Here is a 26,188-nt window from a genome sequence, read left to right as displayed (position 1 = left end):
ACTGCTGTCTTCATGAATGTATAGCTTCATATAAAGGTTAGGCAAGGTAAGGGTAACCCTGAGGAAGTGTCGTTCACTTAGACACGAAACGCGTAGGTTGATATAGCGCACCCACTGTGAATGCAACTCTGCACTGTGTGAAACAATAAAGCCGGATTGATATTAAAACATCGGTGTTCCCTCCGTTTAATGGCTGGCGCTGCTAGTGAGGAATAATTTGCGTAAAGTTTAGGCACCCCACAGATATGTAGCTGTGTGGTTGGTATATCTAGTTCTCTTTAGATGTAAGCCACGTATTCTTTGGGGAGGGAGACAAATGCTTACATTGGTGGTAACATTTCTCTGGTGTATACTCTTCCTCTATCCCCATAGCTTCAGGGACATACAGTTCATTAGTACCACTAATTGTATGCTTTCCAGTTGAGACATACATTTTTAATGACGTAGGCCAATTGAAATGCATCTGAAGTTGGGCCCTCAGTTGAAATGCCTGGATGACCCCAATACTGGCAAACTAGAAAACAGCGTGTTGCACAAGAGATCTGTTGATTCTGGACACTTTTCTGCCAGCTGAAAGCTTTGCTGTGCCAAAGCAGCTAGAGATTTTTGTAAGTCTAAAAGGTGTAATCATGCCTCCTGATTTTGTTTTTGATTTTTTTTTAATCTTTTCAGAATGTATGTCTTTGGAGGATGGGTGCCTCTTGTAATGGATGATGTTAAGGTAGCTACCCATGAGAAAGAATGGAAATGCACTAATACACTTGCGTGCCTCAACCTTGGTAAGTGCATACTTTAATATTGTACCACTTGCATATGATCATTTTGATATGCCTGTCCAGTCCTAGTATATTGATCTGTAGGAGTAAGTTGTTTTTTCTTAATTGCAGAGAGTATGTCATGGGAGCATATAGTAATAGACACCTTAGAGGATAACATTCCACGTGCTCGTGCAGGCCATTGTGCAGTGGCCATCAATACACGTCTTTATATTTGGAGTGGTCGAGATGGTTACCGCAAAGCCTGGAACAACCAGGTTTGTTGCAAGGACCTGTGGTACCTTGAAACAGGTGAGTGGCATGCTTCAAATACTACCCAGGTCTCTAGAAGAGCTTATGAGACTGTAGTAATGGTGAAAAATTAAAGCAACATAACATTTCAATATTTGTCTTGTAGAGAAACCACCTGCACCTGCTCGTGTACAACTGGTAAGAGCAAACACCAATTCCCTGGAGGTTAGCTGGGGGGCTGTGCCCACTGCAGACAGTTACTTATTGCAGCTACAAAAGTATGACATACCAGCTGCTGCTGCAGCAATGTCTCCAGCCAATCCAGTTCCATCTGTGCCAGTGAATCCACCCAAGAGCCCTGCACCTGCATCTGCAGCTCCAACAGTACAGCAGGTTGCTCACACTGGTATCACCCTTTTACCGCAAGCAGCCTCTTTACCTCCCACAACAGCCACAATCCAGGTCTTGCCTACTATGCCTGGGAGTCCTATTGCAGTGTCTGCTGCTCTTCGCACACAAGGTAAGTTATTTAAATCTCTTTCTTTGCTTTATCTTGGGGTTTGCCAGTAGATAAACTTTCTTTCCTGTGTTTGTTTTTCTACTGTAGCTGTCCCAGCTGTCCTTAAAGTTGGAGGCCAGCAGTCCACTCTGAGCACGCCTCTAGTTACTGTAAGGCCAGCTAATCAGATTAGTAAAGCTCCTGTTACAGTCACTTCTCTCCCGCCTGGTGTGCGTATGGTTGTTCCTGCACAGAGCACCCAGGGAGCTGTAAGTATATAACTTATCTTGAAGGGTATATTCTAGAATAGGGTTTTCAGCTGGAGTCCTGTAGATTGTATTTGACCTGCTGAGGGATAACTCCTCAAGAGTTGCATGGATGACTTTGTGCAACAGAGATAACCAGGGTTCTCTGATGGCATCAAATTTGTCTGGAAAGCCACGTTCTATGTATAACAGTTTTTGCTTAGTTAAAGAGTTGTTAACCAGCTTTCTCGGGGAGGCTAGTCAGGGAGGAGATGTTGCCTTTCAAGTTTTTAAAAATATATATAATAAATATACATTTTCCCCCCAGCCTATTGGCAGTAGTCAGCCAATGAGTGGCATGGCTGCTCTTGCTGCAGCTGCTGCTGCAACACAGAAGATACCCCCTTCCTCTGCACCCACCATGCTTGGTGTCCCTGCTGGAGCTACTATGGTGAAATCTGTGGCTGTGCCCTCTGGAGTCACCTCACTTCCCACTACTGTCAAAGTGGCATCCTCTCCAATAATGGTATGGAATAATAAAATGAAACTTTGAGTGTCCAAAAGTAATGGTTTTGCATTAACTAATCAATTGTAGCCTTTGTTGCCTCCAATAATTTTTCCTGTTTATGCAATGTTTAATAGGTCAGCAACCCAGCAACCCGTATGTTGAAAACAGCCGCTGCACAAGTTGGAACTTCAGTTCCTGGTAGCAATACACAGAATCGTCCAATAATCACGGTGCATAAGTCAGGAACTGTGACTGTTGCCCAACAAGCCCAGGTTGTAACCACTGTGGTGGGCGGTGTTACCAAAACCATCACTCTAGTTAAGAGTCCCATCTCTGTTCCTGGTGGCAGTGCTTTGGTAAGTTGCCAGTAAGCGAGCACATTTAATGGTAGTTGTTGCCTTTAGAAAATTAAAGATTTACATGTATGAATAAACAAATAACCCTTTAGTAATTTATCTAAGGGAATGTTTGGCTGTTCTGTAAACATGTTTTAAAAACGTGTGTCTTACAGATATCCAATCTTGGGAAAATGATGTCTGTTGTCCAGACTAAACCAGTGCAAACCTCTGCAATTACAGGGCAGGCATCCACTGGACCATTGACACAGATCATACAGGTAATTTCATTCCTTTTATGAAGAGGGCTGTATTTAAGCCTTAATAAAGGGACAGAGGGATTAAACTACTTTCACTGGGAGCCATTGAACTTTGATTCTAAAGTGGATCGCTTAATTTCTCCATTCATCTGCTTGGGGTACACAGGTACAATGGGGTATAGCTGGTACCACTAGGAGGCAGGACACAATCAATAGCAAAAGGTGTGCTGGCTCTTCTGCTGGCTATACCCCCCCAGGTGGGTGGAGCTTCATGGTAGTTTCTATTTTCTGACAAAGTTTTCTCCTAATTTGACGGATGGGGAAACACTCTCACCTACACTGAGTAGTGTGCCTATCTTATTTCCCAGCGTGGAATAAAGGACCTCTGTAGTCCTTCATGTGCCTGTAGCACGGACTACTCGGCCTCGCCATACCCTCTCTTCCTCACAGAGAGAAAGTTTGCTGACTTGAAGCCCCCTTCCTCCTAGGGTAGGGGATAGGATGTTTTTTTTTCCCTTCACTCGAGTCCCAATCCTAAATTAGGAAACCTGGACTGAGCTCTTCATCACGCTGAGTTTTGACACGCGTCTTGGTTTATTTTTTTTTTTACACTTGCGCTGAATTTTGGTGCCAAACCTCGCGAGAGCTGCAGTGGCGTCTCCGGAACGCTCCCAGAACGCATCCTCATACAGTAAGAAGTAGAATCCACATCTCTTCACACTGCACAGCTGCCCAGATTCCTCATAGCAGGGATTAGCTGAGACTACTATCAGCAGGTCACACAACAACAGTGCACCTGTTGGCTATTGCTGTCTTGCTCTGGTTGTTCTGGCTACAGGTCAGTGCACAACTCATTTTCAGCCAAACCAGTTAACCTATTTCTCATTATTTGGAGGTAATTTTGCCACACCATTTCTGAGGGAACCAGTGAGGCTCTTTCTTTCCAGAGGGAAATCATCCGCCTCAGTAAAATTCCTGTGCCAAATGCCGCAAAAGGTTACTTTCAGGGCATAACAACCCTATATGTTCAAAATGCAAAACTATTGATCAGATTCCTAAGCCTCCAGGAACTCATTTTCCCCAGGTGGTCCAAACTGCCCAGGTGAAACCATCGGGTGGCAATATGGAAAAACAGTTGGCAGAACCGCCTATCCCTTTAAGAGATGCATCCTTGGCAGATCAGCAGCCCATTCTGCATTGGCCAGTCCAGTAAGCCACAGGGACCATACAATCTTCTGTCACGGCTAGAGAACCCAAAGACATTTTGGATTCAGCCAAACCAACGAATCCTTTGCAAATGATTCGGCCAAATACCAAACTGAATCTCAATCCTAATTTGCATATGCAAATTAGTGGTGGAAGTGGAAAGCATTTTTACTTTCTTGTTTTGTGACAGTCATTCGTCTTCCTTCCCGCCCCTAATTTGCATACGCAAATTAGGATCCGGTTCGGCCAAATCCTGGAGTCAGTGCATCCGCGGGGAAAAGTACCTTGCTCCCACAACTGACGGAAAGATGGTCCTCAACAGAACAATGCCAGAACATCCCCTCCACATCAGACATTCTCGTTCAGAGACCACTTCGGGAACAAACCAAGCCCATCACAAGATCCACAGACAAGTCCACTTCGTGATGGGGTGAATCTGACGGCAGACCATATGTCAATATGAGGAATGCTATGCCACTTTATGGACGCATGGGTCATGCTCATCCAGGACTCCTGGGTACACAAGGTGGTAACAATAGGCTATCGCCTAGAATTTTCCCTCCTAGGCATTTTATTATGTCCAGGCTGCCTCAAGAACTAAGCAAACAGAAGGCCTTCAAAGAGGTAATACCTAGCCTTCTCAGAACAGAGGTAATCACACCGTTCCAACAACAGAACGCTCTGTTCAATCAATCCTGGACTTAAAGGAACCGTAACAATAAAAAAATTTATGTGACAAATCCACTCTAAACTGCTTCAATAACAGCTCTTGTGCATAACGTTTATTATATTCAATGCTTTGTCCAAAAACATATTAAATCTCTGCTTTCAGATGTACACTGTAGAATGGCGAAAGGGCGATTTTGCAAAATCCGAGGTGCGGCACTCCACATCTCTGCCTAGAAGCTAGTTCTTGCTGCTGTACTGAGGATTTTACAGACCTCTGCAGGACTTACTTCTGTGCTGCAAGCAGGAAAGGAATGTCCGCAGCGTAATTTACTTCTGTGAGTGCTGCGAGTGGAGAAGGAATGCACACAGCCGTTATTCCTAAGCATGCTTTAGCTCGTTCAGTGCTGTGAACGGTAAAGGTAGCACGCAGATCAGCCATAAATCTAACACACAGGACCCAGTAAATTACCGCTGTGGACATTCCTTCTCCACCCTTACTCACACCGACGTCTGCCCCGTGGGTCTTCACCAAAATCCCCGGACGGCCTGCTAATCACAGCGTCCTCAGTTGAGGAAGCCCACCAATCGGTCACCGTTACCATCTCAAAGCTTCAACCACTCGGGTGGTACATCAACTGGACAAAATCCTCTCTCTCTCCTAGTCAATCAATGGTATTTCTGGGAATGCAGTTCAACACTGATGCAAAAGATTTCTTTCCCACAGGAGAAGATTTTACATCTACAATCAGTTGATCAGTTCCCTTCTAGCGAGATGGAAACATAAGGTCAGGTTCTGTATGAAGGTATATGGAGTTATGGTTTCGACCATAGAAGTGGTTCCCTTCACCCAACACCACCTCAGGGAACTCCAGTGGGACATAATCGGTGAACCAACTATCGAGAAAGACACAAGCATCCCTCTCCTGATGGCTGCAGATCACCTAGCTATCCATAGGCAGAACCCTGGGAGAGCCCTTGTGGAGAGATGCAAGCCTCTTTGGTTGGGGAGCAGTCTTGGAAGGGCGCTCAGCTCAGGGTCAATGGGACCAGCAAGAAAATCGACTTCCGATCAACCTACTCGAAATTCGGGCAATACACCTGGGATTGTGCAACTGGTAGCAAGAACTGTATGGACAGGCCATAAAGATTCAATCAGACAATTCCACAGCAGTTGCATACATAAATCATCAAGGGGGCACAAGGAGCAGATCAGACCAAAGTAAAACTTGTATTTCAATGGGCAGAATCCCATCACACTCTTGTCGGCCATATACATTCCGGGTCTGCTAAATTGGGTAGCCAAACACGACCCAAGCGAGTGGTCAAAAGAAGTGGTCTTCCGAGAGAGGGCGTCAAAGTGGGGACTGCCAGAGGTGGACCTCGTGGCGACATGTCAGAACCGGAAGGTCTCCACTTTTCTTAGCCCGCTGTCGGGACCCCCTAGCAATAGACGCAGATGCGCTCACAGCTCCATGGAACTTTCGCATCGCATATGCCTTCCCCCCACTTCCAGTTCTTCCAAGAACGATCAGGAAGCTTCAGAGAGAAGATCACGCTCATCCTCATTGCACCCAGGGGGCCCAGACACACCTGGTTCAAGGATCGTCTCAACCTCTCAATAGCAGAACCCTGGTCACTAACTCCAGCAGGGCAGCCATCAGGGGGGGACGGGGGAGAGTTGTAGGGGGCCCCGAGGGTAAGGGGCCCGGCCACGCCAGACTTACTTGATTAGCCGGGACCCCAATCTTTGTGAGAGCTGCTGACTTTGGGAAGGCATGGATGTTTAAGGGGCCCTGGCCACCAATTTTCTTATGTGGGGGGGGCCCTGGCCACCAATTATTTTTCTCATGTGGGGTCCTAGCCACCAATATTTTTTAATGGGGGGGCCCTGGCCACAAATATCTTTTTATTAACATGTGGCAACCCTAGCCACCAATATTTTTTTTTTTTTGTTTTTTTTTATTGTGTGGTGGGGGGCGGACCTCTGGGTTGGGGAGGGCAGACCTGTAGGTGGGGCTTGCAGTGGCGCAGCCCAGGGGGCCCAGGAAATTTTGTCGTATGGGGCCTTGCGATTTCTGATGGCAGTCCTGAACTCCGGTGCAGGACCTCTTAAACCCAGGTCCAATCTGGCATCCAAATCCAGCCAGACTCAACTTGACTGCCTTGCTCGGATCTCTCATGTCGCAGATTTCAGCCTTATCTGTCCTTTTCCAAACACTCCGTGCCCTGTCTCACAAGTCTCCATTTCTCATTTTCCACCACAACCGAGCAGTGCTTCGTACTGTCCCACTTGGTTTGTCCCCATTGTTCCTGTGTCTCCCAAGCAGACAAATGGAGAAAAGGAGATTTTGTGCACACACCGTTAAATCTTTCTTTCCAGTCTCTTGGGGGACACAGGACTTCCCTCCCTGAACAGAAGCCATCATAATCTCATCTGACATGGTCCAGCTAGGACCAGCAATTTCTCTTAAGTGGAAGATTTTTCCTGTTTATAGTTACGTGTTCTCCTGTTCCTCTTTGGTACAAACTGAGCTGGGCTCCTCCCACCTGGGGGGTAAATCCAGCAGAAGTGGTACCAGCTGTACACCATTATTCTAGTGCCCCAAGAGAGAGATTTAACAGTGAGTACACAAAATCTCATTTTCTTTACTGTAGCTTGTCTTCAGCTCACCTAAAGTTTTACAAGCTTTTAAGGAAATTGATACCAGATAGAACTTGCTTCCTGGACAGGCAATATATAGGCTTATATCCTGAAAGAATTTAGAGAATTAAGTAAATGGAAAACACAATGAAAACACCTTTACAGATGTCAAACAGATGTCTTTCCAACAGCTGGCTGTCCATCCATGGCGTAAATAGAGCAAATGCTGATTTGTATGTTTTTCCTCCTTTTGCCAAGACCAAAGGACCGCTACCCGCAGGAACAATACTGAAGCTTGTAACATCTGCTGATGGGAAACCCGCAACTATAATTACCACCACGCAAGCTGGAGGCACAGGCACCAAGCCTACCATCCTGGGTATTAGCAGTGTTTCTCCAAATACCACTAAGCCTGGGACTACCACCATTATTAAGACAATTCCCATGTCTGCCATTATCACCCAAGCAGGTGCCACAGGTGAGTGTGTTCTTTTGCTGTTGTATTAGATTTATTGATTAGTCAGACTTCCTCTTTTTTGATTTGTAACTTCTAACCACAGTTTTTCTCTGATACAAGTCTAGAAGATGCCAATAACTTTTTTCAGTGTAGCCAGCACAAGGAAGTGTGTTAAATTAGGCTAATCACTTTAACCATTACATGTTTTTTCTTTTGTGTCTCAAAATATTATTTAACAGGTGTAACAAGCACTGCTGGTATTAAGTCACCAATTACCATTCTTACAACCAAAATGGGGACCTCTGGCACTGGAACCCCAGCCAAAATAATTACAGCTGTTCCGAAACATACAGCTACTCTTGGACAACAAGGATTAACACAGGTTTGACTTTTAATGGTCTATTTATTTTAATACATTTTGGAGAAGAGTAAAATAACTTGCCAATTTTGCCCATTTCTAAAGCATGCTGGCTTTTGAAAGATACGAGGGGGTGTGCCCCTTGATAGTCTTAAGTAAACGCTCTGCATCAAGAGCCAAATTTTAAATTTCCAGCATTTAGTGGAGAGCATAGTGTCAGGGGGCACAGGCTTGCCATATTCTTACCTGCTGCCTTAAGCTGGCTACAGACGCAGAGATCCGATCGTACAAATCAACGTACGATCGGACTTTCCCATCTCCCGACCTGCCACTAACCATAAAGATCAAAGTCTTGCCATTCAGATCAAATATAAAGTTGTAAGAACAGATCAGCCGATGTTCTGCCCCTGACAGCCATCATACGATCGTTAAAGCCAGTGACAGTCTCCCACTGAAACCGTACGATCAGCAATACACGCAGAGATATTACCCGCAGCCGACAGAAATTTTCTAACCTGTCCGATCGACCAAACGACGATCTCCACCGGACGAAAAATGTTGGGACTCTCCACACATGGTCTGAATATCGTACAAATCCTCGATTCGTATGATCAGATCTTTGCGTCTATGGCCAGCTATAGACTCTGAGCCCTAGATGACTAAATTGGTCAAAAATCTGCCTGTTCAACTTTATATTCACGGCCAGCCTTAGCCCTCCTATTTTATTTCCTAATAAATAGCAATAGAGTGTTGGCCTAATGTAATTGGCAGTTAGACCAGTGGAATAAGGCCTTAAATAAAAATATCTGGTGGGTGCGGATCATGTTTGCTCATAGACTTGCTGTAATTGAGCACAGTCCGGGAGGTAGATTAGCTTCTTTCAATATTCTCCACTTTAGAATGTAAAAGATTGTAATAAAACTCTGATTTAAAATATTCAGAAATAGTGAGAGATTATTAATGTCTTACATTTTTTTTCAGGTGGTCCTAAAAGGAGCTCCTGGGCAGCCTGGCACAATTCTTCGTACTGTCCCAATGAGTGGCATGAGACTTGTCACTCCAGTTTCTGCAGTGAAACCTACTGTCACTACCCTTGTTGTGAAAGGCACCACAGGTACTTTCTCTATCTCCATACGTCTAGAATCAAACACCCCATAAACGGGACAAGCAGCATTACGGTTTTATTTTGTGTGTTGTGTGTTTTTTTTTTTTTTTTTGCTTTGTCTGTTGTTCTGCTTATGACAATACCCCTCTTACTTTTAATATTTCTTAGGTGTCACCACTCTTGGCACTGTTTCAGGGACTGTTTCAACAAGTTTAGCCGGAGGTGGGGTTCATAACAGTGCTTCTCTCGCAACACCAATAAACACTCTGGGCACAATTGCTACGCTCTCCAGTCAGGTGATCAACCCTGGTGCCATTACTATGTCTGCAGCTCAGACTTCCCTCACTGCAGCATCTGGACTGTCCACTCCCACCATTACCATGCAGGTAAAAACTAACATTTACATTTCCTGTTGAATATTTTTGAGGATGGTGTTGTTGGACATTCATGCTAGGGTTATAACCCCCTCTCCCTGCCCCTTCAAATCTGTTTGAGGGCATTTTTACGGAGTGTGTGCTGTGTTTTCTAATAAACTTAACTGAAACCTATTTAAATATAATGTTTAACGAATACTCTTTATGAATAAGCCACACAAAGAAATAAGGTATTTCCCTTTTATAAGCTGTAGTTGTATAATCAATAGAAACCCATAGGTTTTTAGATAATCCTTTTGCACTTGAAACTAATACTATCTTTTTAACCTAAAATATTCCTGCTAATGTGCTAAGTTCAAGTGAATACTTGCACTATGTAGGGTATGATACTTAAGGGGTTCCTTCTAGCTCTACATCTGGGGTATTCAATTAGTGACTATGTTTAACAGAGTGTGCCCTTGTCAATGAACATTCCAACTTGCTGTGTTGCATGCATATGAAACAATGTTTCTACATTTTGTTTTACAGCCGCTTTCTCAGCCTACACAAGTGACATTAATTACAACTCCTAGTGGTGTTGAGGCCCAGCCTGTTCACGATCTTCCAGTGTCCATACTGGCTTCACCAACTTCTGACCAGCCCACAGCTACTGTAACTATTGCAGATTCTGGCCAAGGAGACCAACCTGGCACTGTCACTTTGGTTTGCTCCAACCCACCTTGTGAAACTCATGAGACTGGAACCACCAATACTGCCACCACCAGTCTTGTAAATCTCAGCAGCATTGTCCAGCAACCTGGTGGCACTTTACAATTTGTTTGTGAAGGTCAAGAGCCTGGAACATATGTAGCAACTTCTTTAGCACAAGCAAATGGCAGTGTGGTGAGAGTTTGCTCAAATCCTCCATGTGAAACCCATGAAACAGGAACTACCCAGACATCAACTACAGCCATGGCCAGTATTGGCCAAACAGGAATAGTCACAAGGGTTTGCTCCAACCCACCTTGTGAAACCCATGAAACTGGAACCACTCAAACTCCAACAACAGCTATGTCAAATATCGGCAGTGGGGAGATGGGAACTGTGACCAGAATTTGTTCAAATCCCCCTTGTGAAACCCATGAAACAGGAACTACTCAAACTTCTACCACAGCGATGGCAAATATGGACAGTGGGCAGGGTGAAAGCAGTAAGAAAATTTGCTCTAATCCACCGTGTGAGACTCATGAAACAGGCACAACTCCAACAGCTACAACAGCTAGATCAAATATTGGCAAAGAACAAACAGACAATACTCAAAGGCTGTCTAAACCGCCATGTGAGACGATGCAAACTGTATCTACCCATACAGTCATGACTGTGCCTGATAGCTTTACCAGTGGACTGACTAGTTCCAACCTTCCTTGTGAAACACATGAGACGAATATCACCAGCACAACCACAGATGTAACTGCTAACGTCGGAACAGACCAGTCACAAAATGTTGTTAATGTATGCTCTGACCCACGTTCAGAGACCTATGAAACTGGCACCATTAATACTCCTACCACAGCAAGATCTAACATTGGTTCTGGGCAAACGGAGAATGCCAATGAAACGCCCTGTGAGACCCATCAGGTGACTTCCACACAAACCAGGATGACCATATCGGAGTCAAATAAAGTACCATCTTCAAGTAGTGAGGCCAACGATATTGTTGAAGACAACCAAACTGGGAGCTCTGTGTGTTCCAATCCATCCTGTGAGACTCATGAAACTAACACCACCAATACCTCAACTACTTCTAGGTCCAACATTGGGGCAGAGCAGGCTGCAAATATCCAGCAGCTTTCCAAGAACACAGACCAGGTGATCTCTGCAGGAAGTACAAAGACTGAACCAAACATCCTAGAGCAGCGGGTGTGCTCCAACCCTCCTTGTGAAACCCATGAAACCAATACTACCAACACTGCAACAACATCAACATCTAATATAGACAACCAGCCTACTGCTCCTCCTACTCAGCAAGTCTGCTCTAACCCTCCTTGTGAAACTCACGAGACTGGAACAACCCATACGGCCACCACAGTTACAGCCAGCATGGGAACCAACGAAGGTGAGATCTATGAAATGGAGCCCTGTAAGTGAATGTATGCTAGTGAGCGTCACTTGTGTCTTAAAAAAGCAAACTATTTGATTTACCTGGTTGACTATACAGATATTGTTCGAAAGTGGTATCCTGTTAATTGTGCCATTGCTGGACATAATGGCTCTATCTGGGATCGCAATTGTGATATAATGTGCTGTTGGCCTTTTGAGTAGAGTGAGCATGCAACCACATGTAGTCAGGTGTTGTAAAACCAAAAGTTTACTAAAGCAATAATACTATGTGTACCTTAGTTTTACAAAACTGAATTTTGTTTTCAATGCCTTACTTTGTGGAGTTGCACTAGTGTCTTCTCAATCTCTTCACTGCTAATGTAGCACCTCTTGCTGAAGAATTTGGGGCATGTTTACCTAGACGTTAAGCTTTTACTGTGGGGCCAGCACAATATCCTGGTTTTGCCTTCTATTAATCCGCTTGCAAACCAGATGATGCCCATTCCCTCATAAAGAACTGTCAAAGATAGTTACTGGTTTTCACTTGAGCAGTTTTTAAAGACGTAGCTGCAGTATATTATGGTTACCATTTTTATTTGGTGGGGTGAGTTTTATACCGGTGCTCTATTTCTACACTCAACTGTTCCTTTAAGGTTTTACTTCATTCTGACTAATCAGAAAATTAGTTGTCTGTAAACAAGCTTTTCTGTCATTGTTATCCTTAAAAATAAGGAATTAATTCTACATAGGGGTTAAAACTACCATCTTCTTCTGAAACTGTTGCTCTGAAAAAACAGAAGGGGGGGGGAGAAAACAGGTCAGTTGGTTTTACTACTTTATTTTGTGCAAGAAATAATAACCATATATAAGTCAGTGACATTCTATAGTTGCAATACATATTGAGCTTGTCTTTAACAGAAATGTGTGTATATACTGTCCTTAAAGGGGAAGTAAATTCTAAAACCGAATAAGGCTAGAAATTTTGTATACTAAACATAAAACATGAACTTACTGCACCACTAGCCTAATCAAGCAAATTTGTTATGCTTTCAAAGTTGGCCACAGTGGGTCACCATCTTGTAACTCTGTTAAACATCTTTTGCAATTATTAAAACCGCACAAGTCAAATAATATCTGCCAGAAGTCGATACAGCAAGACTGATTAAAAATCAGAATAGGCAGACTGCACTGGGTCCTGTGTTATGTAATCAAATGTGGATTTTATAGTTTTTGTATTGTTTAATACAAACTTTCTCCAGTGGCTAAACCAGTAGCTGCAGCAAAATAGTCCTCCATATCAAATCCCAGTTTATCTGTTTAAATTTGGCTCCAGGATCTTTGTCCCTGCAGCTGGAGTTGGAAACAGTAAAGGTGATGTAAAGGCAAAAATAAAATCCAATACAAATCTCTACAAAATCACCGACTGCTGTACAGGGAAAAAAACAAAGCTGCTTGAGTTCTGCACAGCTAGGAATTAGGCTGGTGGCTCCCCCTGCTGTTCATAAGTATGATTGTTTCCCTGTAGAGCAGTAAGGGAACTTCTGACAATTCACATTAGATGTAAATCCCCTCCTCTGTAACTTTTAAAGCGCAAGAATAGTCAAAAGATTTATATTAAATATACCAGACTCCTGAATGCCTTGATCGGCGCTCCGCGGCGGTGGATGTGGTTGATGTAGTAGCCGCTTAGAAGTGACCGACACATCGCGAGAGCTGCGGTCCAGCAGGAGTTGGCATGCATGGGATGAGTTTTGCCATTACCACATCGCTATCCTTTGTCTACTTATAAAAACAGTACACATTTTTTACTTAAAGTATATTGGAGATAGGTTTCATTTTCATTAAAGAAAGTAAAAATTGTATTTTATTTTTTTGCCTTTACATCCCCTTTAAAATCTAAATGTCTCCAGTACTTTTATATATTTTTTTTTGCTTGCAATCTTTTAATACCTTTACAAATTTGCAGAGTATTCAATATTGTTAATAAGCTACATCTAAACCAAACCTCTCTTAATGTTGTTCTATTTACTTGTGGAGGGTTTTTTTCCCTCTGTAGTGATCATATTACAGTAGCTTAATATCTGCGTTCATGAGATTTGTTAGGCTTCCTGACAAATCAACTAGAACTTGCTGCGCTTTTTCTCTAGAAGACATTTTGTTAGTCATACAAATGGATTACTCAATTCAGATCTGGGAGAGCTAGTCGGATAACTATAAAATACAGAATTTTCCAGTTGACTTGACTTGTTACTGCCTTCACAGACATTAGACTTATGGTCTTCTTGGGTTGAAGCCTAAACTAACACCCCCCTTCTGAATTTACCATAAATGACATACGGATAAATGAATGCATGCTCATAAGTCACTTTGCTATAATTCTGAGAATATTTAACATAGCAAGATAGCATCCCTTTAAATGTCTGCTTTGTTTGTTCTTCGCACAGTTTATTTCGGCAAAGTGTACGGGACAGAGATGTAGGCGGTAGAAGGGCCATCCTTGAATAATTTATATTTGGTACTGGGCAATAATCAAAAATCTGAGGGTTGGTCTATTTGACACCATGTTTATTATTCTATGCAGAGAGTTATTACTGTAAACATCCTTAAAGGTGCTACAGCTCACTCAACTGTTTTGTCCAATGCTCATGTGATGGTAAAATGATATACAGTCAAATGTTTGTTCCCTCAATCAATCTTTTTACTTTAATATAGATCAGCCACCTGCCAGTGGGGAAGAAGAAGAACAACAGTCTGAGCAGGCTGATGAATCTATCCAAAGCAGCAACATCAGTACTGGGTCCTCATCCTCCCCTGTTACTATAGTGGCTGTAGCTGCTACCGCATCCTCCTCTCCAGTACACTCTACAGTGCCAGCTGTCTCCAGAGCAGTAACAACTGTAACACAGTCCAGGCAACTTCCTGGACCGTCTGTGCCGGTAAGAAGCACCTGCTTATACGTTTTCTGCAGAAAGAACTTTTGTAAATCTTGGCAGAAACAAACCTTTATTGATATCAAGTCAGTATATCTAAGTCCTATGAGTGTGGGTTTCTCCTGTGATGCTCATATATATAATATATACTTATTACTTTACAGAACATCTCTTCTATTACTGAACCATCCTCTGACGTTGCTGTGCAAGGATCTGAAGCAGTTTCGTGCCCGGAGCAGTCAAAAGCTCCACTTTCCTCCGATATTCTTCAGCCATCTAAGGACGTACAATCTGAGGCAGAAGCACTTCAGCAGCCAATGGATAGTGCAGTGCCAGAACACAATGCAGCAGAGCTGCATGCAGCTATTGAAGCAGAATCCAGTCAGAATGCTGCAGTGGCTGCTGAACAACATGCAGTAGAACAGCTGTCTCTTCCTCAAGAACTTATGGCAGAAGGGCAGACAACCACGCTGATGGTGACAGGACTGACACCCGAAGAACTTGCTGTAACTGCTGCAGCAGAGGCAGCAGCTCAAGCCGCAGCAACAGAGGAAGCCCAGGCATTGGCCATCCAAGCTGTGCTACAGGCAGCCCAGCAGGCAGTGATGGGTGAGTTTTAATGGAAAGTAGGCAACAACTCCAAAATATGGTTTTCTTTCTAGAGAAGAGAAGCACTTTGGATATGCAGGCCTGAATACATATGTATACATATTTCACCAGAAGACATAAGCCCACCCAAGCAACTGTGCATGCACGTTTAATGGAGCTGTTTCTACTTTTGCTTCTACTTTTGTCTATAGACACTTTTAAGCAATCTTCCCTTAAAAACCCCTTCATTCCTTCATAAAATGCTTGCATGAGATCAATACAGATGTTATTTATAGATGTACTATATGGTCATAGAATATTTAAGCTTTCTGTCCTGGTAAGCCTCATCTCTTTTACATAACCTTAATATCAGCGACCTGCAACATGATTTTTGTTATTCTTTCTATGGGTTTCCAAGCTGCATCTGGGGAACCTATGGATACCTCTGACGTGGCTCATGCTGAGCTGCGTCACCTGACGACTGAAGGGCCTACAACAACCATTCCCATTGTCCTTACACAGCAAGAGCTAGCAGCCTTGGTGCAGCAGCAACAACTCCAGGAGCAACAGCAGATTCAACAACATCAGCTCCAACAGCAGCAGCTTCAGCAACTGCAACAGCAGCAGTTGCAACAACAGCAACAGCTTCACCAGCAGCAGCTGCAACATTTACAGCAATTGCACCACGTGCCTACAGAGGCCCTCGCACCAGCTGATAGTCTTAATGATCCTGCCAGTGAAAGCAATGGGCTCAGTGAACTAACTAGTGCTGTGACCAACGCAGTGGCACTTTTGCCAACTACAGCCACTGACAGTAAGTAAAACATGTGGTTTTACCAACCATTAATAGAAAATATTTTTAAACTGTTCGTTAACTGGGTTTTTTTCCCCTCTTGCTATTTTAGATTTGACTGTATCCAATACTTTCACAGCTCCTCAACCTGTTGTGATTGCCAGTCCTGCCAAACTGCAGGCTGCAGCTGCTCTAACAGAGGTTGCGAACGGAATTGAATCGGTAGGTTTTCAGAGTAATGTGCATCCCACAAGCCCTTTTAAATTCCTGCCCTGATGTCATGCTTCTCTTTATTTTTACAGAAACAGGATTCCCCACCACAACAGGCTAAGGCTCCAGTGAAAAAAGAGAATCAGTGGTTTGATGTGGGAGTAATAAAAGCCACTAATATGATGGTGACACATTATTATCTGCCTGCTGATGACTCTGTTAATGATGTGAGTACAGTGAATGGAAAAAATGGTCATTATATACTAAACCTGCTCAGTTACATAAGTTTCTAAATGCCCGTTTTAATAGATCATATTGTCCCAGTTGTCTGGTCATTTTTTACGTATTCTCTACATGTATCCCATGTTTACGGGACTGATTATATAGTGGATAATGTACCCCCTACTGTAATTTATAAAGATATTGTGTTACCGAGGAGTTATGTGACCATATAAAAACACGAGGCCGAAGGCCGAGTGCTTTTATACAGGTCACATAACTCAGAGGTGACTTCTAATTTCTTTGTAGATTATAATGCATAATGTACCCCCTGCTATAATTTATAATTTATAGGTGCAGTGTCGTGATTCCTAAAGATGTCTGGCTTTGCTTTATGAACTACAAAAAGATTGTTTTGTTTCTGTCCCACTTGCTGTTCTACAGTACCTGTAGTTGAATTCTTAGTTTTTTCTCACCTTGCCTTCTTGCCTGCCATGGGTAACATCATAGGAGAAAGGCCAGGGAAGGAGGGAGATTGAAGGTGGGAGGGGGAACAAGGGTTGAGAGAGAGAGAGACGGAGAGAGAGAGAGAGAAGTTATGCAAAAACTTTGAGGGTCGGTGGAAAAGAGGGGAGGCAAGAACAGAGAGAGACCATGTGAGGGGAAGGGAGATCGAAGAGGGGGCCTAGACAGAGTGAAAGTGGAGAGGCAGGTAGCGAAACTTGAGACGGGGTGCGAGAGAGATAATGGGAAGAGGAAATGGAGAGCAGACGTGGATGTGCTGGGGGGGGGGGGGAGTGAGACATGACTGAGACCGAAGCAATGAGGGCCAGTTTCTTGAGGAGTGACAAAGGTTCCATTCCTAGGGGATAGAGGGCTGAGTTTTGTTCACTTCCATCTATTCTGCGAGATCCCCTCAATCCCAGCCTATCCCAAATGTGCCCAGGAACAACCTCTGCGCTGATCATTCCCTCAATTATTTTCTTTTGGAGCACAAGCCTTTCTGCTCTTAGCCTGAGCACTGTGTCAGGCTGCGGCAGTCACTCAGCACTAAACAAGCGGCGCTGCTCCTAACAGGAGGGGGAGGGAATAGGCGCCCATATAAGGTCAAAACTCCGCCTCCTTAGACGTCACGTCTGACAGTACAGCTCCCTGTGGCTTAGAGTTTTGCCTCCCAGGAAAGGAGGAGTGTTCCGTGCTGCGTAAGTAACATTTAATCCTGGCAGTCAGATGGGAGGGAGGCAAGAGCGGAGGTAAAGCTGCAGGGAGACGGAAGTACTGAGCAGCGTGGCGGAAGTGCTGACTCAAATAAACGGCGCGTTCTGACGTCAGAATGCGCCGTTTATAGGGATATAATTTACAGTCTGGTCCCTTAGGGAAATGACCAGACTGTAGATTATAATACGTTATACCATACACAGCTGTTTGTGGCGTTTGAAAGAGGCTGGGGGGTATAAAAATAAGTCACTGCCATCCTGTATTTATTCAGCTGAAAAGTGTGGTCATAGAATGGTTATTCATCCCAACTGGCAGGATTCTGTGTAAGGAGCAACTGAGAGTCTGAAGAGGACCTGAGCAAATAAAAATGGTAGTGGTTTCTTCAATGCATTACTAAGGACTCTTTGCTGACGGCAGTGAATGGTAATTAGAGGGCAGCTGGAAAGAGCAAACTGGCAAAGCAGCGTCTGTGTGTTAATGAAGAAGAGGTAAAGAGTGATGCACAGAACATGTTAGGGGCAATTGTGTTGATGCGAAGTGTTGAGAAAGGATTTAAGTCCACAGATCTGCCCAGACATTCTTGCAAAAAGATTCACTAACTTTCTATTACTACATGTTTATTTTTTATAATACAGCCTTCCAACACGAACATGAACCTTTTTTTTTTTTTTTTTTTTTTTTTTTTTTTTGTGGCTTTTCCTCAGGGTTCTTTTATACTGGATGATTTCCTGCAAACCATTTGCATTCAGTTTCATGTTTCTGTTGCTTTGGGTTTGTTAACATTAGTGATTGAAGCTGTTTAATAATTCAGTAACTTTCTTAAAACATACATTTTTTTGGGCAACCCCTAAATGCTTTCATATATTTGGTTCTACAGGATGACTCTGTTGTTCTGCCGGATTACAGCCAGTTGAAGAAGCAAGAGCTGCAGCCTGGCACAGCTTACAAATTCCGGGTTGCTGGTGTAAATGCTTGTGGTCGTGGACCCTACAGTGAAATATCAGCTTTTAAAACTTGTTTGCCTGGTTTCCCTGGCGCACCATGTGCCATAAAGATCAGCAAGGTAAGGATAAATGTTAACCTGTGTGGTCTGAATGGACTTCTTGCACACCATGCATTTTTACATTTGCCGGGATGTGTTGAAGCATACCTCATTTGTTATGGCTTTCCTGGGTTCTGTAGTACCTGGATAAGAAATTCAAGTAGCATATCTTTACTGTTATCTTGTTTGTTTCACTGGGATTTACTGTTTCGGTATAGGGAGAGGTTGTACAATTTTTATTAGCTCAGTATAATGTGTTTGACAGCTGTGAGTCTTTATTGGCTCCTGATGAAATTGTCCAGAATAGCATAGGAATAAAGAGTGGCATAAAAGTGTTGAGTGCTGGCACACATTCTGCCTTCTCTGTATTCACTAATTTCTCTTACGGCCTTGGCGGGACAAAGGAACCACATGGTTAAGCTCCTCCCTCCAGGAGGCAGGACACGTGTAGCAAAAGCTGGACTCCTCCTTCTCCCTCTTCTATATCCCTCCTGCTTGGAGGCCCCACGAGAGGATTCTACGGTCGGCAAATAGCACTGACGCTTGGGGTGAGACGAGTCAGGGACAGTCCTGTACTCCATTGTAAACCTCCTTCACTGGATACATTGTCTGGGTTCCATAAGACTTGATTCATGCTGACCCAACACTCCTAAAGCCTGCCGGCACGGTAGGAACTTTGTTGGCCAGCCTGAAAGGCTTATGAGGGGGAGCTGCAATGTCCCCCATCGCCATACATCGCGGGGGACCCCTCTTGTTGAGTAGGCTTACCAGGGAATGTATGCATGCCCTCCTTGTGCGGACTTCCCTTGCCTATCCCTGCAACTGGCCTTTCCTCATCACCGCAGAGCCCAGAAAGAACACACCGCACACTGACTCTGTGCCCTTCTATGCACCGGTCCAGAGAGAAAGATTCTAGCGTTATCGGGAGAGAGCAGGGGGACCCAGGACTGACGTCGACTTCCGGTCCTGGTGACTGTTCCAGCCGACCCCATACGACTCACTCTGGTGTAACTTCTGGGGGTGGGGTTTTGGATTGATGAGCTTCACTCTTGCCCTTCTTCCTGCGCTGGGAAGGGGGACTCCTCTCGGCTGCTCCTCTCTTCAGGACAGCGTATTTCCTGTTTTCACCAGACTGGGTGGCTGCTCTTCTCTCTCCCTTCATGTCGGTGGTGGGCATAGGCTTTGTGCAGCAGGAACTTCTACGTCCAGGGGCCAAAGCTGCAAAAGGGGGACATGTTTCCCAGGGGAGGAAAGGTGATGGCCACTGCCTCCGTGTCATACTTGGCCTGCGTTTCATGCAGCACAAAATTCATCAATGGTCAGGGAGATCCCATTTGTGCAGCCTTGCGCTGGGATAATTCTTCTGCTCAAATAGCCTCTGGCTGCTCTACGGGGCTACAGTATCCCAAACCTACACCATGGGTAATAACCCTTGGCCTTGGGCGCTACAGCTGTCCCAATCCTTGGCTAACTTGCAGGGAATTGCAAGCTTATCGTTGGATAAGTTTGTCTCTCAATTATCTGCTCAGCCTCAGACCTAACACAGGAAGGCACCATGCAAGAGAGAGGTTCTTCTGTCAACATCGACTGCAGAGTCGGTGATTCTGAGCTCAGTGAGGGAGAGACTTTTTCAGCCTCATCTGAGAGTATTCCTGATCCCGACAGGCAGGTGCCCCTGATATAGATGGGATTATCAGGTCCATTTAAGATTCCCTACAGTTGGATGAGCCATCTGGCTCGGCGGCCAAGGCTCCATTTAAGCGCCACGTAAGCAGAGCAATGAATTTCACTTTCGCAAACAATTGGGGGATGTTATCCAACAGGAATGGGGTTGTCCAGTTCCAGCCTTCTCGTAGGCTCCTATACCTTTTCTAAGGAACCCCTAGAAAAGTGAAGTGCCCCCCCTCCCAGCGGTTGACTCTCCAGTAATCGTGACTGTCTAAGAATACAGCCCTCCCTTTCCCAGACGCAGCAGCCTTCAGGGATCCCACAGATAAGCGCCTGGAAGGATTCTTCCGATCCATTTTCACATCTACAGGCTCCACTTTCAGACCGGTCATCACGGTGGCATGGGTCAGCAGGGTTATGCCCGACTGGACTCAGGAACTGCTGGATGGCCTCATAGATAATTAGACTCGGGCAAATTTATCTTCGTTGGCCACCCAGATTGTGGACGCCAATGCCTTCATGGGAGATGCTCTTCTTGATTCCTTGCTGGCTTCCGCCAGAATGTCTGTCTGCCGCAGCATTGGCAGTGAGCAGAGCACTCTGGCTGACCTCGGCTCCAAGAAACCTCTGACCTCCTTGGTCTTCAAGGGCAAGTGTCCGTTTTGTGACGTGCTGGTGAAGATATCATCACAATCTACTGGGGGTAAAAGCACGTTGTTGCCCCAGCGCAAGTCCCGCCTCAATACAGGACAGAGTCGTGGGAGATTCAGATCGTCAAAAGGATCTTCTCCTCCCTCCTCTTCCCGACTCAAAGGCAGACTCAAACCCTCCTGGACTGAAACAGGTGGTATGGGGGGGACATCTGCGTTCGTTCCGGGAGGTGTGGTATGATTCGTTGTCAGATGCTTGGGTTCACGAACTGGTGTCGGCGGGGTTCAAACTCGAATTTCTATCCTGCCCTTCACAGCGTTTCTTTCTCTCAAGGGTTCCCCCAAGAAATCCAAAGAGAGGAGCATTCTTCCAGGTTGTCTCAGGACTACTACATTCTGGGGTCAGAGGACCAGCTCTTCCAGGGCTTCTACTCAAATTTATTCATAGTGCCCAAGAAGGACGGCGCTTTCCACCCAGTTTTGGACCTAAAAGGTCTGAACAAGTTCGTCAAATACTGTCTGTTTCCGCATGGATACTATCCAATCAGTTATAAGATTTCTAAACAGGTAGAATTCCTTGCGTGTTTGGACATCCAGGACACATACTTACATATACCTGTCTGGCCACGGCAACACAGATTCCTGCAATTTGCCTTTCTCCAACGGCACTACCAGTTTGTGGCCCTCCCCTTTGGCCTCTATTCAGCTCCGTGAGCATTTACGGATATCATGACAGCGATCCTGCGCCTTCAGGGTATATCTATCATACTGTACCTAGACGATATCCTGGTACATGGTGACCATGGAGGCAGCACCCTTTGCACAGTTCCATCTACGTCCTCTCCAACTGTGCACTTTACAAAACTGGCAGAAGGCGGCACTGGATCAGGTGACACTCTTCATCTAGCCAGGGGCTGGTGGTGGGGAGAGACTCGGTGGAAAGTTCCGACGCCAGCCTGACCGGATGGGGAGCAAGGTTTGTGCAAAGGTCCGCTCAGGGAAGATGGTCTCACGTTCTGCAGCTTCGAGCAATCTATTTCACACTGTGCCATTGGGAGGACCTTTTGAGTGCGGGTTCAGACTGACAATGTGACCGCAGTCGCGTATATAAATCACCAAGGTATATAAATCACCAAGGGGGAGCCCGCAGCCTGGGTGGAGGCTCGTGTACATTCCAGGCATCCACAACTGGGAGGCCGATTACCTAAGCCGGCATCATCTGGATCCGGGAGAATGGGAACTCATCGTAGTTCACAGGTGGTGACAAGTCGATCTGATGGCATCTCAATACAACAGAAAGATGCCAAAAAGAGCAGAGATCCACAGGCAGCAGGCATCAACGTCATGACACTTTCATGGCAGTTTCCGGCTCACATGCATTTTTCCTCCCATTCCCCCGAGTGCCTAGAGAGAGAGATTTAACTGTAACTTATACTAAAAATCTCCTTATTTAAGTCATGCACTTTTTGCAGCACCTCTGTGCCCCCAACTGCATCTTATCAACTTTTTAAAAATGTCTAAAGTGATGTTTTAATGTGTGTAATTATCCTCTGCATGGTCCTTATTTATCTCTTTTATTTCCAGAGCCCTGATGGAGCTCACCTTACCTGGGAGCCTCCCTCTGTGACCTCAGGCAAAATCATAGAGTACTCCGTTTATCTGGCCATCCAGAGCAGCCAAGCCAGTGGAGAACAGAAGTCAACACCAGCTCAGCTGGCTTTCATGAGGGTGTACTGTGGCCCTAACCCTTCTTGTTTGGTGCAGTCCTCCAGTCTTTCCAATGCTCATATAGATTACACCACAAAACCTGCCATAATCTTTCGCATTGCTGCTCGAAATGAAAAGGGCTATGGACCTGCCACCCAAGTCAGGTGGCTGCAGGGTGAGTGATCCATTCAATAAATGTTTTTTGTCCTATCTAAACCTTCCCCAAATGGGTTTTCATGATATTTGTTTAAATTCTGTTTGTAGAATCTAACAAGGATGGATCAGCTGGGAAGCCTGCCAATAAGCGGCCCGTATCCTCCCCTGATATGTAAGTATTTCACTGCGAACATTCTATAGGTTTCTAGCTGAGGTGAGGGCATTGGAACGGACTCATTTCTGTTTTTCAGGAAAAAAAATCTGATTTTATGGAACCTGGCCTTCGAACAAGACTATGTTACAGAAAAGTTCTAAGTATGATTTAGAAATTCAATAACACTGGGGCTCATTTATCAAAACTGGGCAAATTTGCCCATGGGCAGTTACCTATAGCAACCTATCCGTGTTTAGCTTTTTGAAGCCAGCTGCAAGTAAAACCATGAATGCAGCAATTTGATTGGTTGCCATGGGTTACTGCCCATGAGCAAACTTGCCCAGTGTTCATAAATGACCCCCATTGTGTTTAGCTGGACTATAACTAGAAAATGTCTGCCATGGCTTGAGTTCTGTACTGATTTTTAACTTATTTTTGGTTTCTCAGGAAAACGGCTCCAAAGAAAGCAAAGTCTGATCACGCCTGATCAAAATCATAGCAGCTGTCCATCCTGTTAAAGACCCTCCAACAAATTGCTCCTTGCTGTTCCTCAATTGCTAAACCCCATCGTTTTTTAAAAAAAATATATATATATATTGCTTGTTCTACACTGGCTCTTTGGGTTGGTAGTAAGGCCTGGTTTTATTGCTCTGCCTCCCCTCCTCTTTATTTTTTTTTTTTATGATTAATTTGTAAACCAATTGTGGGAATAGCAGCAAAAGCACATTTTTACTTTTCTCCCTTTTTTGAGAGGTTGAAATGAACTTCAATTTATCGCATTTTCTCAGTATCAGTGTTTTCAGGTTTTGTTTTGTTTTGGTTTTTTTCTCTCACCAACCACCTTGCCCTTCCATGGGCTAGAGGCATAGAGGACACTTGTAATGTAAATGAATAGGAGTTTGTCACCTGGACAAGCAAACCGTTCCAAAAACCCACCTTTTTTCACTATTGAATATTCAAACATGGGGATTTTTCCACAAGCCTTCCTGATTGGTCCGCACTGTTTTCTTTGTACAAGTAAATGGGAGCATCAATTTTGGGAACTTGCTTGATTTATCCGCAACCGAAGCACTTGGACTTACATCACAGCCATCCTGGTGTTTAGAGGTGTAATGGTTTTTTTTAAGGACATGAGTGGACTTTGAGTAGGGGTGAGTAAATTTGAACTGTAGTCCTGGAAGGATCTTATTACCTGTGCTACTTTTTAAATGGACAGAGCCATGCTGCACAACTAATGCGGCACATCTGGTTATGATCCGTACTCCTCTCTTCTGTTTCTGCGATGGGTGCCGCATGTGTATAAACGCTTCACCAACAAACATTTGATTGACTTGACGTTCTCAAGACAAATGAGGAGTGAGCTTCACGTGCATAAATTCTTTGCCCTTTTTTGTGCACAGGGTGCTCTGGAAACTTGTTCACATCTTGCCAGACGTTACCAGGAAACTTCTTCTCCACCAACAATATTTCACATTTTTTTAATATCTATATATATATATATATATATATTGAAACATTGTTTGTTTGAATGAAGTTTTCAATTTGTATAACCATTTCCAATGTGTGGAGTCTATATAATTTTTTTTTCCCCCCAGTTTAGGATGGCAGTCAGTAATACCCCTCTGATCGCCACCCATTTAAAGCTTATTGATCACATTAGGTTCATGGGTAGTTGCTGAAACCAGTATTGCAGGCTGAGAGTTTTCCTTATTGATGGCATCACCTTTATTGGCTTTTTTTTTTTGCCAACATAGCCAAGGATGTCTTATCTGGCAAAGAAAAGCAACAAATTTTGTACAAAGTTCTGCATTGTACGCTTTAAATATCGTTGTCCCCCTCCTTTTATATAAGCTTAGTTGACCCAGACCAACACCTGTCTTTTCCTTTTATTGTGCTTTCTGTAGGGAAAAAAAAAACATTACGACATGGTTTGTCAGGGGACAGTCCTGTTTCCAAAGCTATAATACATCAAGGTGAGAGATAATTCCCGCCCCTGCACTGTTCAGTTTTTTTTTTTTTTCTTCCTCATGCCTTTTTTTCCGAGGGAACCATCAAATTTATAAATTTCGAATCCCATCCCCCCCCCCCCCCCGGGGCTTGCCAATTGTTTCTTCCCTCCTCTTCACCAGAAAGTCAGTAACCCCCCCAGTACTTGGAGGGAAGGCAGTCTAAATTGGCAAATTCATATACATAAGTAAAGTATATATACATATATAAATATATATGCGCACCGTTGGAGCTGTTGTTAAACAGGCTTCTTTAAATGGGTGTGGGATTTTTTTTTCTTTTTGTAACAAAATAAAAACATGGTTTATAAGAAAATTTAAAAAAAAAAAAAAAAAAAAAACAGCCGTAGCTAAAAGCATGATTTTGGGTTTTTTGTTTTTTTTTTTTCTACAAAGAAAAAAGGAAACCACAAAAAGATCATTTAGGATTTACATTATTTCAGTAACTTTTATCAGACTCTTCCTCATGTTGAGCTGGTTAAATGTGTGTACATATATATATATATATATATATTTTTTTTTTCCCGCCTTTTCTTTTTATCTCTAGCAGGTTCCAAAACTTCTGCGTACATGGCACAACATTTTGCCACTGTGGTATTTTGGCTTTTTTTTGTAAAAGTGTGCGCTAGAAATGAAGTCCTGACCTCCCTTCCCCCCCTCCCTCCTCGTAGTCAAAAGGGGGAGTTGTTTTTCCTAGTCCTCGTGTGTTTTCAGTTTTGTTTTTATGCCTGATATAGGACTGTCAGGGGTTTAAACCTGCCCTTGCATCCACGTTTGATCAATGGCTTGATTATAGGGATGGGGGTAGCTGCAATGTTCTGAGAAGGTATCTGATAATTCTATGAATTGTCAGTTTTTAAGTAACTGCTCCCAGGACGGAGATTGTCTTGAGTCGTATTGCGAGTTCTGGCTCTTATGTTGGTAGGGAAGGCAGCCTTGAAGTCGGAGGTGAAATAAATTAGTAGTACAGGAAAAGGAAGAATTAAGCGTTACGAACAGCGTACAAGAGAGTTTGTCCTTTAGTAGTGGCCTGTCCCCGTACCCCCCCCCCCCCAAAAAAACAAAAAAAAAACAAAGCAGTTACAGCTTTGCCTGGAATCTCTG

The 26,188-nt window shown here is 44.1% G+C and overlaps 1 protein-coding gene across 3 annotated transcripts in view; it reads left to right on the top strand.

Annotated features, from left to right (window-relative positions):
* hcfc1.S (host cell factor C1 S homeolog) overlaps positions 1-26,137 on the top strand; it is a 35,770-nt gene extending 9,633 nt beyond the window's left edge. The window contains exons 6-26 of one of the 3 annotated variants that reach the window (XM_041574279.1): positions 673-779; positions 888-1,067; positions 1,174-1,527; positions 1,615-1,775; positions 2,080-2,277; positions 2,394-2,615; positions 2,771-2,875; positions 7,629-7,848; positions 8,067-8,209; positions 9,167-9,299; positions 9,459-9,676; positions 10,193-11,759; positions 14,456-14,679; positions 14,838-15,282; positions 15,680-16,075; positions 16,167-16,276; positions 16,357-16,491; positions 18,579-18,764; positions 22,646-22,943; positions 23,033-23,096; positions 23,526-26,137. In XM_041574279.1, coding sequence (XP_041430213.1) covers positions 673-779; positions 888-1,067; positions 1,174-1,527; positions 1,615-1,775; positions 2,080-2,277; positions 2,394-2,615; positions 2,771-2,875; positions 7,629-7,848; positions 8,067-8,209; positions 9,167-9,299; positions 9,459-9,676; positions 10,193-11,759; positions 14,456-14,679; positions 14,838-15,282; positions 15,680-16,075; positions 16,167-16,276; positions 16,357-16,491; positions 18,579-18,764; positions 22,646-22,943; positions 23,033-23,096; positions 23,526-23,565 — 5,506 coding nt within the window. In that variant the 3' untranslated portion in view covers positions 23,566-26,137. 3 annotated transcript variants of the gene reach the window in all.
* Positions 26,138-26,188: the final 51 nt, after the last annotated feature.

Source organism: Xenopus laevis, chromosome 8S (assembly GCF_017654675.1).
Source record: "Xenopus laevis strain J_2021 chromosome 8S, Xenopus_laevis_v10.1, whole genome shotgun sequence".
NCBI classification, from domain to species: Eukaryota; Metazoa; Chordata; class Amphibia; order Anura; family Pipidae; genus Xenopus; species Xenopus laevis.
The sequence above is the reverse complement of the archived record's forward strand: the minus strand, read 5'-3'. Positions and strand labels throughout refer to the sequence as shown.